The 14,981-nt window shown below is 46.2% G+C and overlaps 1 protein-coding gene across 3 annotated transcripts; it reads left to right on the top strand.

The window, feature by feature from the left end:
- Positions 1 to 367: 367 nt before the first annotated feature.
- Positions 368 to 10,913, top strand: LOC125454965 (membrane progestin receptor beta-like). Of its 3 annotated transcripts, none has more exons than XM_048536369.1 (2): positions 368 to 496; positions 8,391 to 10,913. In XM_048536369.1, the coding sequence occupies exon 2, from the start codon at positions 8,400 to 8,402 to the stop codon at positions 9,483 to 9,485; it is 1,086 nt and encodes a 361-aa protein (XP_048392326.1). In that variant the 5' UTR covers positions 368 to 496; positions 8,391 to 8,399; the 3' UTR covers positions 9,486 to 10,913. The 3 variants fall into 3 exon arrangements, with proteins under 3 accessions (XP_048392326.1, XP_048392325.1, XP_048392328.1); XM_048536368.1 differs by having other exon boundaries at positions 368 to 747; XM_048536371.1 differs by lacking the exon at positions 368 to 496 and adding an exon at positions 2,890 to 2,989.
- The last annotated feature ends 4,068 nt before the right edge of the window (positions 10,914 to 14,981 follow it).

Genomic DNA, 14,981 nt, shown 5'->3' with positions numbered 1-14,981 from the left:
TTTGTTCCGCGGGAGAGTCACCGATTGAAAGCATTAACGCTGTTTTTCTCTCACTGCATTTGCTGCCAGAGCTGCTGAGTTTCTCCAGCAATTTCTGCTGTTGTTTCTGATTTCCAGCGTCTGCAGTTCTTTGGGTTTGTTCTTGTCAGCTGTATTTCAGCCTGAGTGGACAGCTAGCAGAGAGGGGGAGAAGAAAGAAGAGAGTGTCAGAGGATACAACAATAAGCTCTTTGCTTTCAGATGATCTGGGAGTCGGCAAAGGGATGGGGAGGAGTTAGTAACCGTGAATGGGAAGTGGCTTGAGTTGACACAAAGACATTCAGTGTGTTGTCACTGAGATTACTGAGGCTGGGCTATGATGTGCGCAATCGCAGTGCAGTCAGCAGGGCAGTGATTACACAGTACAGCACTCCGGGGATTTCATCGCCAGCATGGAAACCCCTTTCCTCCTCAAAATGCCTGCTTCTCAGAAATCCGCCCGCTCTCTGGCAGTTTGGTATTACATTTCACAATCTCTCCTCCTCACTGAGTCATTTGGAATTGACCCGTTTCCTGGCTGCTTTCTGTTCTGATCACTTCTTGCCTGCAGAGGGGTTGGGAGTCTTGTTCAAAACCTCTTTTGCTGTTTGTTTATGTTTTCATCCTTGCAAGGACAGCTTTTTAATTCATGAGGATTCCTGTTTCTCCTGGAGAGAGACTTGGATTGAAGAGCCAGGGAGATGTAGACAGAGCAGGAGGCTGCAGCCTGTAAGTGACAGGGTCAGTAACACCGGGAGGAGGGGGAACAGTCTGTCTCACTCTGTCTGTGTCAGTGTGACAGGGTCTGTCTGTGAATGTGTGACAGGGTCTGTCTGTGTCTGTGGGACAGTGTCTGTCTAGGTCAGTGTTACAGGATCTGTCTGGATCTGTGTGATGGTCTGTCTTTCACAGTGTAACAAGGTCTGTCTGTGTCTGTGTGACAGTGTCTCTCTGAGTCTGTGCTGCAGGGTCTATCTGCGTCAGTGTGACAGAGTCTGTCTAGGTCACTGTTAAAGGGCCTGTCTAGATCTGTGTTATGATCTGTCTGTGTCTGTGGGACAAGATCTGCCTGTGTCTGTAAGACAGGGTCTGTCTGGGTCTGTATTACAGGGTCTGTCTGGGTCTGCCTGACAGGGTCCATCTGTGTAACAGTGCTGTGTCAGAGTGACAGGGTCTGTCTGGGTCTGTGACACAGGGTTTGTCTATGTCTCTGAGGCAGGGTCCGTCTGAGTCAATGTGACAGGGTCTGTCTCTGAGACAGGGCCTCTCTGGGTCAGTGTGACAAAGTTTGTCTTAATCAGTGTGAAGGATCTGCCTGGGTCAGTGAGACATGGTCTGTCTGTGGGGCAGGGTCTGCCTGGGTCAGTGTGACAGGGTCTGCCTGTGGGGCAGGGTCCGTCTGTGGGGGACAGTCTGAAGTGAAAGTGGTCCAGGATTGAGACAGGCTGCAGTGACTGTATCCCAAGCAGCTTCTTATCGAGATGAAAGTCTTTTTGCTTGCTTTTTCCAAATGTTGCTCAATGCTTGATTTGTCATGGGTGGGGTCTGTTACTATTTTCATAACTGAGCTTGTTTAATCATCACAAAGTGAACATTTTCTCTTTGCTGTGCTGTGCCAAGCTTCCAGAGCTTGGGACAGAAGGAGAGAATGTGAGGTTCCAATTCTGTCCCTGAGAATGTGGGCCCACAATGTTCAAACCAAAATCTTTCAGTAAATTGAATTATCAGTCGGGGGTTACAACTCTAACACCAGAGGCTTCATATAGCTCTGCTTCAGAAAACTGCTGCAGTCATCCCATTCCACTCCACTGGAGTTACTCTGGGAGCTAGTATTTCCAATCCAATCCACTGCAGTCCTTCTGGAATCTGGTGTTCCTAATTTCAATCCACTGGATTTACTCTGGGATTTGGTGTTCACAATTTCAGTGTAATAGAGTCGTAGAGTCATACAGCACAGAAACAGGCCCTTTGGTCCAATCAGTCCATGTGAACATTATCCCAAAGTAAACTAGTTTCTCCTGTCTGCTCCTGGCCCGTATCCTGCCAAAGCTTTCTTACTCATATATCGTTGTAATTTTACCCACATCCACCACTTCCTCAGGAAGTTCATTCCACATGTGAAACACCCTCTGTGTAAAACAATTTGCCTCTTCTGGTTTTTTAAAAACTCTCTCCTCCCACCTTAAAAATGTGACCCCTAGTCTTGAAACTTTCAATCTCAGGGAAAAGAGAGCCACCATTAATTCTATCTATATCTCTCATTATTTAATAAACTTCTATCAGGTCACGCTACGTACGAACAAAAAAAGTCCCAGCCTATCCAGCCTTACTTCATAACTCAAACCTTCCATATCCAGCAACATTCTGGTAAATCTTTTCTGAGCCCTCTCCAGCTTGATAATATCCTTTCTCTAACTGGGCAACCAGAACAGGATCCAGTATTTCAGAAGATGCCTCACCAATGTCCTATACAACCTCAACATAACGTCCCAACTCCAATACATAAAGGACTGAGCAATGAGGACAAGTGTGCCAAATGCCTTTTTAACCACTTTGTCCACATGTGGCACAAACTTTAAAGAATTCTGTGCCTGCACCCCTAGGTCCCTCTGTTCCACGACACAGATCCAAGGCCCTACCATTAATTGTATAAGCACTACCCCTGTTTGTTGTACAAAAATGAAATATTTCACATTTATCCAGATTAAACTCCTTCTGCCATTTTTCAGACTATTGTCCCATTTGATCAAGATTGCAATGTAATCTTAGAAAACCTCCTTCATTGTCTACAATGTCACCAATTTTGGTGTCATCTACAAACATACTGAACAAGCCTTCTATATTCTTATCCAAATCATTTATATCAATGGCAAGCAAAAGAGGACCCTGAGCCAATCCCTGTGGAACATCACTGGTCACAGTCCTCCAGTCTGAAAAACAATTCTCCACCATCACTCTCTGTGTCTTGCTGGTAAGCCAATTATATATCCAATTGGCTAGCTCACCCCAAATTCCATGTGACTTAATTTTACTAATTAGTTTACCATGCAGATTGATAAATTCTTGATCTCGCATAGAATTAAACATTATGGGGAGAGTGCGGGTAAGTGGAGTTGAAATGCCCGTCAGCCATGATTAAATGGTGGAGTGGACTCGATGGGCCATATGGCCTTACTTCCACTCCTATGCCTTATGGTCTAATCTTGTCAAAGGCTTTACTCAACTACTGAAAAGTTACTCTGGGAGGGGAGGACCCCTTTGAAATCTCTGGGAATTACTCCACTGACTGTATCAGGGACTGAAGTGGTGATAAGGAATGCAGGTGAGATGTGTAAAGAGGAATTAGTAGGTGTTTGAATTTCCAAAAGTCATTCACGAAGGAGCCACCTAAAAGGTTACTGCACTGGATAAGGGCTCCTGATATTGGGGAGGTCTGGGAATGGAATGGGGAGAAGGAGAGTCCTTCATGGTAACCTCAGCCAGTGAGGGAGTTGAACACATGTTGTTGGTATCATTCTGCACTGCTACCCATTCACCCAGCCAACATAGGTAATTGGCTCCTTTAGTATGACAGCTGTGAGAAAGGATTGGCTAATGTCCAAGAAGTAGAGAGTGGGGCTAAGTTGGTCAGTTTCAAGCTGTAAAGAATATAGAACCCCCTAAGGGTAACAGTACTGGGGGTTCCATCCACAAGGATAGGGTTTTTATGATTAATGGTCAGGCCTTGGGTGGTTTTGAAGTACGGAAGGACCTACGGGTTCAGGTACATAATTCTTTGAGGTTTGCATCACATATAGACAGGATAATGAAGAAGGCGTTAGGTATGCTTACCCTTGTTCTTCAGTGCATTGAGTATCGGAGTTGAGATGTCATGCTGATGTTGTATAGGACATTGGTGACATCCCTTTTGAAATATTATGTGCAGTTACGGTCGCCCAGCTCTGGAAAGGATATTACCAAGCTGGAGAGCGTGTTAAAGAGATTTACCAGGATGTTGCTGGGTATGGAAGGTTTGAGTTATAAAGAAAGGCTGGGTAGGCTGGGACATTATTTACTGGAGCACAGGAGGTTGAGAAGGGAAATTACAGAATTTTATAAAATAATGAGGGGTATAGATAAAGTTAATGGTAGTTGTCTTTTCAAGGCTAGGGGACACATCTTTAAAGTGAGAGGAGAGAGATTTAAAAAAGACTTGAGGGGCAGGTGCACATGTGGAATGAACTTCATGAAGAAGTGGTGGATGTGGGCACAATGACAACATTTAAAAGACATTTAGATAAGAAGATAAATAGGAAAGGTTTGGAGAGATAAGGGTCAGAGGAGGGCAGGACGGATTGGTTTAGTTTGGGATTGTGTTCAGCATGGGCTGGTTGGACCAAAGGATCCATTTCCATGTTGTATGACTGTATGACTCAATGATGGGGCTCCAGGTATTACAGCTGATGATACAAGAACAGGTTGTAAAGTAAGGTGTGAGGAGGACTCAAAGAGGCAAATTTGACACCATAAGACCACAAAATATAGGAGCAGATTTAGGTGATTCTCTCTATCGAGTCTGCTCTGCCATTCAATCATGGCTGATGTGTTTCTCTGCTCCATTCTCCTGCCTTATCCCCAGAATCCTTGATCCCCTTATTAATCAAGAACCTCTGTTTTAAAAACACTCAGTGACTTGTCTTCCACAGCCTTCTGCAGCAATGAGTTCTACAGAGTTAGCACTCCGTGGCCAAAGAAATTCTTCTTGATCTCAGTTCCAGAGGGTCCCCTCACATTGAGGCTGTGTGCTCGGGTACGAATCTGAAAGCAGAAACATCTTCTCCATGTCCACTGCATCCAGGCCTCTTAGAATTTTGTAAGTTTCAATCTGATCCCTTCTCATCCATCTAAATTCCATGGAGATTGGATCCAGAATCCTCAACCACTCCTCACATGACATTCCCTTCATCCCCCAGATCATTCTCACAAACCTCTTCTGGACTGGCTCCAAGGTCAGCACATCCTTCCTTAGGTATGGGACCCAAAACTGCTCACAGCATCCCAAATGCAGTCTGACCAGAGCCTTATATAGCCTCAGCAGTACATCTCTGTTCTTGCTTTCTAGTCCTCTTGAAATGAATGTTAACAGTGCATTTACCTTCCTAACTCCCAACTGAACCTTATGTTAATGTTAACAGAATCCTAAACAAGGATTCTGAAATGCTTTAATAAAAACCTTAAAGGACTGCAGATGCTATAAGTTAGGAACAAAAACAGAAGTTGCTGGAAAAACTCAGTAGGTCTGGCAGCATCTGTGAAGAAAGAAAATCACGGTTAATGTTTCGGGCCCAGTGACCCATCCTCAGAACTGATAGTAGCTAGGAAAATGTCTGTATATGTGCAGAAGATAGGGTGGGGGAGAAGGGATATGAAGTAAATGATAGCTGGGGCTAGAACCCAAAGAGAGGGAAGAGCAGTTGGTGTTTTAACAAGGTCTGGTGTGTGAGTGAGGTGGTGAGGACATGGGAGAGTTCAGGCCCTAAAATGATTAAACTTGGTATTGAAACTGGAGGGCTGCACCAATCCGAAAATGGGATGCTGTTTTTCCAGCTTGTGCTGAACTTTGCTGGTACACTGCAGCAAGCCTGGGACGGAGGTATTGGCCAGGGAACAGGGTGGTGAGTTAAAGTGGCAGGCAGCTGGAAGCTGAGGGTTTTTTCTGCAGGCAGAACGTGGATGCTCTGTGAAGCTGGCACCCAGGCTACGCTTCGTTTCCCCAGTGTAAAGGAGACCACATTGTGAGCGGTGAATGCAGTAAGCTAGATTGTGGGAAGTGCAGGTGAAGTGCTGGAAGATATGTTTGGACCTTTTGATACTGAGGAGGGAGGAGGTAAATGGGCAGGTGTTACACCTTCGCTGGTTGCAGGGGAAGGTGCCATGGGGCTGTAGGGGTGTTGGGAGTGAAGGAAGAGTGAACCAGGGTGTCCCAAAGGGAATGGTGCCTGCGGAAGGCGGACAAGGGAAAGGAGGGGAACTTGCGTCCAATGGTGGTATTTGCTGGAAGCGGTGGAAATGCTGTCTGATGGTCTGCTGGATGTGGATTCTAGTGGGATGGGTGGTAAGGACAAGAGGAACCCTATCACTTTTACGGGAGGGAAGACAAGGGATAAGGGTGGAAGCGAGGGAGATGGGTCGGGCCAGATTGAGGGCCCTGTCAACCATGATGCTTTTCCCTGACCATCTCCTGCACTTCTGCCCTCACCCCAGGAGACAAGCTGCTGAGGTGACAGACGCTGACGAGTACTTGTCTTATGAAGGTGATTCCTAGCCCTGGGTTATGTACGTAACTTCAAACCTATGGCTCACGTGAGACTACACCTCCAGATGGCCGCACACGCCTTCAGATCTTAAGCAAAATTAAGCAAGAGTAGACCATTCAGCTGTTTGATCCTGCTTCACCATTCAAAATGATTGTGGCTGAATTTCACTTTCTGTCTGCCCTCTTTTCCCTCAACTTGTTCAAAAAATCTCTCAACATCACCTCTGAATGTACAGTATTCAGTGACACTGCCTCCACCACTCTCTGGGAAGGGAATTCCACTGACTAATGACTGTCTGAGAGAAGAGGCTCCTCCTCATTTCCATCTTTTTTTAAACTTTTTAAAAAAAAGTGTCCCCTGGTTCTAGATGATCCCCAATGTGGAGAAACATCCTCCCAGCAAAAACAGTGACCTCACCGGTAAACTGTAATTTCATTTGTTGGTAATAACTACTAATTTGGCAGTGTATCACAGATAACTTTCAGATTGGGGGAAGTAGTGTGGAATAATTCGACAAATACAAAATTTTTAAACCTCACATTAAGAACTAAGTAATTAAAGTTGACATGCTGGGCCAGCTGATGTGTTGTAACTGCATGATTGGGGACCAGGCAGACTCCAGGCCCGAAACATCAGCCTTCCTGCTCCTCTGATGCTGCTTGGCCTGCTGTGTTCATCCAGCTCCACACCTTGTTATCTCAGATTCTCCAGTGTGGTTCATAGCAACTACGCCTGTAGCAAGTGTTAGTGATAATGGGAACTGCAGATGCTGGAGAATCCAAGATAACAAAGTGTGGAGCTGGATGAACACAGCAGGCCAAGCAGCATCTCAGGAGCACAAAAGCTGACGTTTCAGGCCTAGACCCTTCATTTGCTCACTATGTTTTCTCCCCTTCACTGGGGAGACAAAACATACCCTCGGCGACTGCTTTGCAGAATACCTACAAAAATGACGCTGAGCTTTCAGCTAGCTGCCACATGTCGCTGTGTTCCCACACCAACATTTCTGTCTCAGGCTTGCTGAAGTGCTGTAGTGAGGTGGAAGCTGGAAGAACAACATCTCACTCTCCCCCTGAGTGATTTGCAGCCTTCAAGTCTCAACATTGAGTTGAACAATTTCAGAGCATGAACTCCCTCTTCTATATTCATTACCCTCCTCCCACACCCACGGTTCACTCCTGTATGGACAGTCAATCCAGTTTCAACTATTTACACCCCTCATTAGCACCCCAACTTTAGCTCTCTTTGTCAGCTTATCATTAGCAATCTCTTTGTCTGCCTCATCCTTTTGTTTCAGTGTCTTTCCAGCCACTGTCTCCATGACATCTATTCACTTTCCCCTACCAACTCCATCACCAGCAGAAATATTACCCTTCTCCAGCAGCTTCCCGTTCTGAAGAGGGGACGCAGGACTCAAAATGTTAACTGTGTTTCTTTTTCCACAGATGCTGCCAGACCTACTGAGTTTGTCCAACATGTTCTGTTTCTGTTTCAGATTTCCAGCACCCATAGCTCTTTGCTTTTTATACTAAGATGTTTTAAATAATCAGGATAGGCAGATGATTTCCTTGGTTTGGGTAGTCCAAAACCAAGGGGAAAAATTGGATAGAAATTCATTTCACACAGAACGGAGTGGATCCTGGGTTTTTCTCCTGTACAGAGCTGGTGATATGGCCCCCAGAATGTGTTTAAGACCAGGGTAGATTCTTATTATTAAGGCACACAGAACAATGGCAGGACAGTAATATTGAGATCCATGGTGGAACAAGCTGTGGGAATGAGTGGCCTTTACTTGATACTGTTGGCAGAGTGGCACAAAATGGCTTTTGTCAAGGGAATGAGTTTGGCATTCCCAAATGAATGGAAGAAGCTGTAGGATCTGGCAGGGAAGTGGGATTGACATCGACATTTCTGGTTAAATAGCCAGGGCAGGCACTGTAAAGGTGGGACCAAACGGTCATGAATTCAGTGAATGTTTGTGGAACAGCTCGAGGGACTTAGGGGAGGGCAGGTGGAGGTAATTGAAGTGGATCAGGTCATGTCAAACCACTTTGTTTCTTTCTCTGTCTCTTTCAGGTGGTCCAAATGGTTTGTGAAATGAAACTGAAGAACTCCCTTGGGGGCCATGTGGTTGGTGGTATCCTAGAGAGACTGAGTGCCATCACCATTAACCCCCAGCATATTCTGGAGGAGATCCTACCAAAGGTCCCCGGCACTGTGACTGACAATGATGTGCCCATGCTCTTCCGGGAGCCCTACATCTACAGTGGCTATCGGCAGGTGGAGCAGGAATGGAAATACTACCTTCTGAGCCTCTTCCAGCAACACAACGAGGCTGTCAACGTCTGGACTCACCTGCTGGCTGCTCTGGTGCTTCTGGTCCGTTTCCGAGCCTTCCTGGAGATGACCTCTCCATTCCCGACTGTCTACAGCCTCCCGCTTTGCTTCTTTGTGGCTGCCTGTGTAACCTACCTGTCGTGCAGTGTGCTAGCCCATCTCTTCCAATCCAAGTCGCAGCTGGCCCATTACTCTTTCTATTTCCTGGACTATGTGGGTGTGGGTGCTTACCAATATGGCAGTGCCCTGGCTCATTATTATTACTGCATGGAGCCTGAGTGGCACCAGGTGATTCGCCCCTTCTTCTTACCCTTTGCTGCCATTCTGGGCTGGCTCTCCTGTTTGGGCTGTTGTTTCTCCAAAGTCCACTTCCAGCGGCCTTACCCCATCACCCGGAAGGTGTGCCAGGTGGTGCCCGCCTTTCTGGCCTACGTCCTGGACATCAGCCCCATTGTCCACCGGGTTGCCACCTGCTGGGCCCGGGGTTGCACTGACCATGCTGTCTGGTACCACACCTGGCAGATTATTCTGTTTGTCATCGCTTCTGGCTTCTTCTCTTACCCAGTGCCAGAGAAGTATTTCCCGGGAAAGTTCGACATTGTGGGGCACGGCCACCAGATCTTCCACATCTTCCTGTCTCTCTGCACGTTAGCTCAGCTAGAGGCTGTGCTGATGGACTACAGCAATCGGCGTGAGATGTTCTCCAGCTGGGGGGATGAGCACATGGTCTACATCTCATGCATGAACTTCATCGTGCTGATCGTCTGCAGTGGTGGTTCAGCGATCTACCTGAGGAGGATAGTCAAAGATAAGCTGCACAAGAAAAGGGACTGAGGGATACGATATGGGCCCCTATCTTCTCTTCTGGAGAATCTGTCTGTACTCCAAAAAGAAGCTCATGATTTTGTTTTGAATATAAGCAGATGTCAAGGCCCAAGGCCAACCCCTGGGTCTTGTTTGCATTCATTTGTTGGTGGAGTCTTGTCCGGGAGGGAACTGCTGTCCTTGTGAATGAGGAGATACATGTCTCTGTGTGGGGTGTGTCAGGGGAGGGGTGGTGTCCGTCTAACTTGCAGGAGTGAGGGTCCCCTGTCTCCTGCTGAAGGGCTACAAGAGGCCAGTGGTGTTGCTGCTGTCAGAGCAGTTGGTGGTCTCTCAGTTTGTTCAGCATCAGATGCCCCATACCTGGGAAAAGCTCCTGTGCGTCAACTGAACACCACAAATGGACTGAGTGGGCACTGGGAAAGATTGACAGCAAGTGGGCACAACAGCAAAGCTAGAATTGAACAGGGCGACTCTCACCCAGACATAGGAATAGGAAGTTCAGATATCCGAAAGGATATGAATAACTAACTTTAAATATAACCCATGCTGTCTCTGCCCTGGGAGTGTTTGATGGGGACAGTGTACAGTGTGCTTCACTCTTTATCTCATCCTGTGCCCTGTGTTTGGACTGTTTGATTTAAGTGCAGAGAGAGCTTTACTCTCAGTCTAGTCCCATGCTGTGCATTCTCTCACAGAATCTGATGCGGACAATGTAGAGAGGGCTTTACTCTGTATCTAAACCTTGTGCTGTCCACAGATTGGGAGTGTTTGATGGGGGACAGTGAGGAAGGAACTTTACTCTCAACCTAAGCACGTGCTGCCCTTGTCCTCGGAGTGTTTGGTGGCGATAGTGTAGAGGTAGCTTTACTCTGTATCTAAATCCTGTGTTGTCCCAACACTGGGAGTATTTGATAGGGATGATGCAGACAAAGCTTTGCTTTCAGTTTAAAATAGGAAGCTTTACTTTGTTTCTAGCCCCAAACTGTGCTTGTTCTGGGAGTATTTGATGTGGACAGTCAAAAGGGAGCTTTACTGTGTATCAAACACCTTGCTGTCCCTGTTCTGGGAGTGTTTGTGGGGACGGCGTACAGTTGTTTTACTCTGTATCTAACTTTGTTTTGTCCCTGTCCTGGGAGTGTTTGATGGAGACAGTGTCATGGAAGATTTCCTTACAGTTCAAAAGAGTCGAGGGAAAATCACACTAACCCTGTGCTGCCCCTGTCTGGGACGGCTGCTTGGCTGAAATCTGAATTGGCGAGTTGTAAGAATTGTATGACTGTCCGTATATTTCTGTGTGTAATTTTAAAACTACTCACTAAGTGAAATGAATAGCAGGGAACATGAATATCAGAGTCTCTATTTCTCCTTTTAATTCTTAAGTATGACCTTAGTAAGTCTTTAATTTATAATCAGAGACTCTGTATTAACAACACCAGTTAGTACAGGTACATATTGGAATGTTGAACCAGCACAAGAAGGGCAAGTTCATGGAGCGTGTTACACTGTTGAATGGAATGTGATCCTGAAGTCATTTCCATTTAGTGCTGCTGCACTTCCTGAGTTTCATTGGAGTGGTTTCTCTATAGTGATGATGAGAGGTATGGTGCTTCACTGAGTGCTGACAGAGACTACAATGATGGTGTGAGTTATGAAGAGCTGTCCAGGCTAGAATAGATCACAGCATGGGTTAAATTTGGTGACTGGTGCCCGTTATTTTTGAAATGCAGGCTGTATTTGTTCTGAATAGCTCATCCTGACCTTCCACTGCATTACACCAGTCCATTACTGTAACTGCATCAGGAAACTGCACGCAACTTGAGAGTATTCAACAAATGTTTGTACCGGTCTTCCCCATTTCTCTGAGGTCTCCGGCTGATCTCTCTGTCGAGTGACTGGAGAATAGCTGTGTAATTCGACAATGAATTTGGCTTAATGCAGCAGTTAAACAGTCAGGTTCCAGAACCAGAAACCCAACAGCAACAAACAAGATGTGTCCAGATACAGTCAGGCATGGATGAAATCAAAAGGAAGCTTAGAATAACATTATACAATTATTTTAGGAATAACCTAGAGAATTAGCCCATAGGCTGCCAGGTTTTTGAACTAACATTACAGATTGTAATCACAGGTGTGATCCAGACATTTGGATTATTAGACAGTGTCCCTTTGTCCATCAGCATTATCGCAATTGTCCCTGAGCAACTAGTCAATTATCCTTTAATTCGTGCATCCCTCGGCACCATATAAATGAATAGCATTGAAGGCACTGCACAAATTAATATTGTTGCACCCGCTGAAAATAGCATGGGTAAATGTTAGATAATAAAATGTGAGGCTGGATGAACACAGCAGGCCAAGAAGCATCTCAGGAGCACAAAAGCTGACGTTTCGGGCCTAGACCCTTCATCAGAGAGGGGGATGGGGTGAGGGTTCTGGAATAAATAGGGAGAGAGGGGGAGGCGGACCGAAGATGGGGAGAGAGGGATTCTCCAGCATCTGCAGTTCCCATTATCTCTGATCACAATTTTAACCTCACTGCGAAGCCTCTTCCAGGGATGCCTAACCTGAAGAAGTTACCCTCCTCCCTCCGGACCAACCTCAGGGAATCTCTCTCCCATTGCAACTCTCTTGTCTCTCCACCTACCTTCTTTTCTCTCCATCTTCGGTCCGCCTCCCCCTCTCTCCCTATTTATTCCAGAACCCTCACCCCATCCCCCTCTCTGATGAAGGGTCTAGGCCCGAAACATCAGCTTTTGTGCTCCTGAGATGCTGCTGGGCCTGCTGTGTTCATCCAGCCTCACATTTTATTATCTTGGATTCTCCAGCATCTGCAGTTCCCACTATCTCTGGGTAAATGGTAGGATCAGGGGTGCTGGAGCCAATGATAGCATGAGAGTGTAGATGGTGTATGGTAGAGCCAGTGATGAGGGGAGAGCATACACATGATTGTGGGAGGGGGCAAGTGGGGAGAGGGTATAGAGTCAGTGATAGGGCAGAGTAGCATGGGCTGTGGAAGGGGGTTAAATGGGTGGGTAGGGTCTGTGATGGGTGGGACAGTGTAGACTAGGCTGTGGGAGGCGATTTACTAGACATCATTATGTTGAAAAAAATCAATGCAGTGTTCATTAAAGTTTCACATAAGTGATTAGCATGTAACTTTAAAGCACATGTGATTGGAGCACTGTACTGAGGACTGGAGAAAAGGCATGGTAGAAAGTATGAATAAATAGGTCTATTTCTGAGTGGCAGGTAGTGACTAGTGGGGGTTCACAAGGATCATTTCTTGGACAACAGCTATTCACACTGGAGATGATTTGGATAAGGAAATTAGATGACACAAAGCTGGGTGGGAGTGTGAGATGTGAGGAGGATGCAGTCATGTTGCAGTGATACTCAGGCAAGCTGGGTGGGAGTGTGAGATGTGAGGAGGATGCAGACATGTTGCAGTGATACTCAGGCAGGCTGGGTGGGCTTGTGAGATGTGAGGTGGATGCAGACATGTTGCAGTGATACTCAGGCAGGCTGGGTGGGAGTGTGAGATGTGAGGAGGATGCAGAAATGTTGCAGTGATACTCAGGCAGGCTGGGTGGGAGTGTGAGATGTGAGGAGGATGCAGACATGTTGCAGTGATACTCAGGCAGGCTGGGTGGGAGCGTGAGATGTGAGGAGGATGCAGACATGTTGCAGTGATACTCAGGCAGGCTGGGTGGGAGCGTGAGACGTGAGGAGGATGCAGACATGTTGCAGTGATACTCAGGCAGGCTGGGTGAGTGGGCAAATGCATAAAGTGGTAAATGCATGGCCCAATGGATTCATATGGGAGAAATGGGATTGAATTCATGGGACTTTGGCACAAGTACTGGGGAAGTACGGGGCGGGGAGCTCTTCTCATGGAGCAAGCTCCATCTGAATCATGCTGAGACCAGAGTACTCAGAAGTGCACGGTACAATAGAGCGGAGATAGTATGGCTTTGTCAAGCCTGACAAATCTGTCCAAATTCTTAGAGGAGGTAATTAGCAAGTTAGACAGAGGAGAGCCGGTAGACATGATCAAGGGGCCATTTGAGAGGCTGCTAAATAAGACAAGAGCCCATAGTGTTAGGAGCAAAATTCTTACATGGATAGAAGATTACAGGCAGAATGCAGAAAGTGGGGATTGGGGGATCTTTCTCAGGATGGCAGCCGGTGACGAGTGGAGTTCCACAGAGGTCAGTGTTGGGGCCGTAACTATTCACATTATACATTAATGATCTGGACATAGGAACTGAGGGCATTGTTACAAAATTTGCAGATGACATAAAGATAGTGGGGGGACAAGTAGGATTGAGGAAATGGTGAGGCTACAGAAGCACTTGGACAGACTAGAAAAGTGGGCAAAGAAGTGGCAGGCAGAATTCAATACGGGAAGGTGTGAGGTATGAAAAATAGGGGCATAGACTGTTTTCTAAATGGACAAAGGTTTTGGAAATCTGAGGCACAGAGGAATTTTGGAGACCTAGTTCAATATTCTCTTAAGGTTAACATTCAGATTCAGTTAGCAGGAAGACAAATGCAATGTCGACAATATTTATTTCAAGAGGACTAGAATACAAGAACAGAAAGGTATTGCTGAAGCTGTATAAGGCTCTGATCACACTGCATTTGGAATATTGTGAGCAGTTTTGGGTCTGTATCTAAGGAAGGATGTGTTGGCCCTTGGAAGGGGTCCAGAGGAGGTTTAAAAGAATGATCCTGAGAATGAAAAGCTTGTCACACAAGGACCGGTAGAGGACTTTGGATCTGTACTCGATGGAGTCTAGAAAGATGAGGAGGGGATCTGATTGAAACTTACAGAATACAGACAGGTCTGGGTAGAGTGGACAAGGAGAAGATGTTTCCACAAGTCGGAAGACTTAAGAGCACATTCTGAGTGAAGGGATAACCCCTTGGAACTGAGATGTGGAGGAATTTCTCCAGCCAGAACTTGGTGAAGATTTGAAACAGATTGCCATGGAATGCTATGAAAGCCAAATCATTGCATGTATTTAAGATGGAGACAGTTAACTTTTCGACTAGCTAGGGGATCAAGGGATTACTGAGAGAAGGCAAGAGAATGGGGTTGAGAAACAAATCATTTAGTAGCAAAAACAGAAAGGCAGTTTCTGAATATTGATAGATTGAGGTCCTCATACACCCAATGCTGAAGGCAAGCATTCAGGCGCAGCAGGCAGTAAAGATCGCAAATGATATGTTGTTCATTGTAGTGAAAGGATTTGAGTACAAGAGCAGGGATATCTTGCTGCAGTTACGCAGGGCCTTGGTGAGACCACACCTGGAATGTTATGCGCAATGTTGGTCTGATTTGAGGAAGCGTGTTCTTGCTGTGTGTAGAGGCAGTACAATGAAGTTTCATCAGACTGATTCCTGGGATGGAGGACTGACCCGTGACGATAAACAAGTTCAGTTAGGGCTATATTCTCTGGATTTTAGAAGAATGAAATTGCATGGAAATCTGTACAAATCTAA

This window comes from Stegostoma tigrinum, chromosome 9 (genome assembly GCF_030684315.1).
Source record: "Stegostoma tigrinum isolate sSteTig4 chromosome 9, sSteTig4.hap1, whole genome shotgun sequence".
NCBI classification, from domain to species: Eukaryota; Metazoa; Chordata; class Chondrichthyes; order Orectolobiformes; family Stegostomatidae; genus Stegostoma; species Stegostoma tigrinum.
The sequence above is the reverse complement of the archived record's forward strand: the minus strand, read 5'-3'. Positions and strand labels throughout refer to the sequence as shown.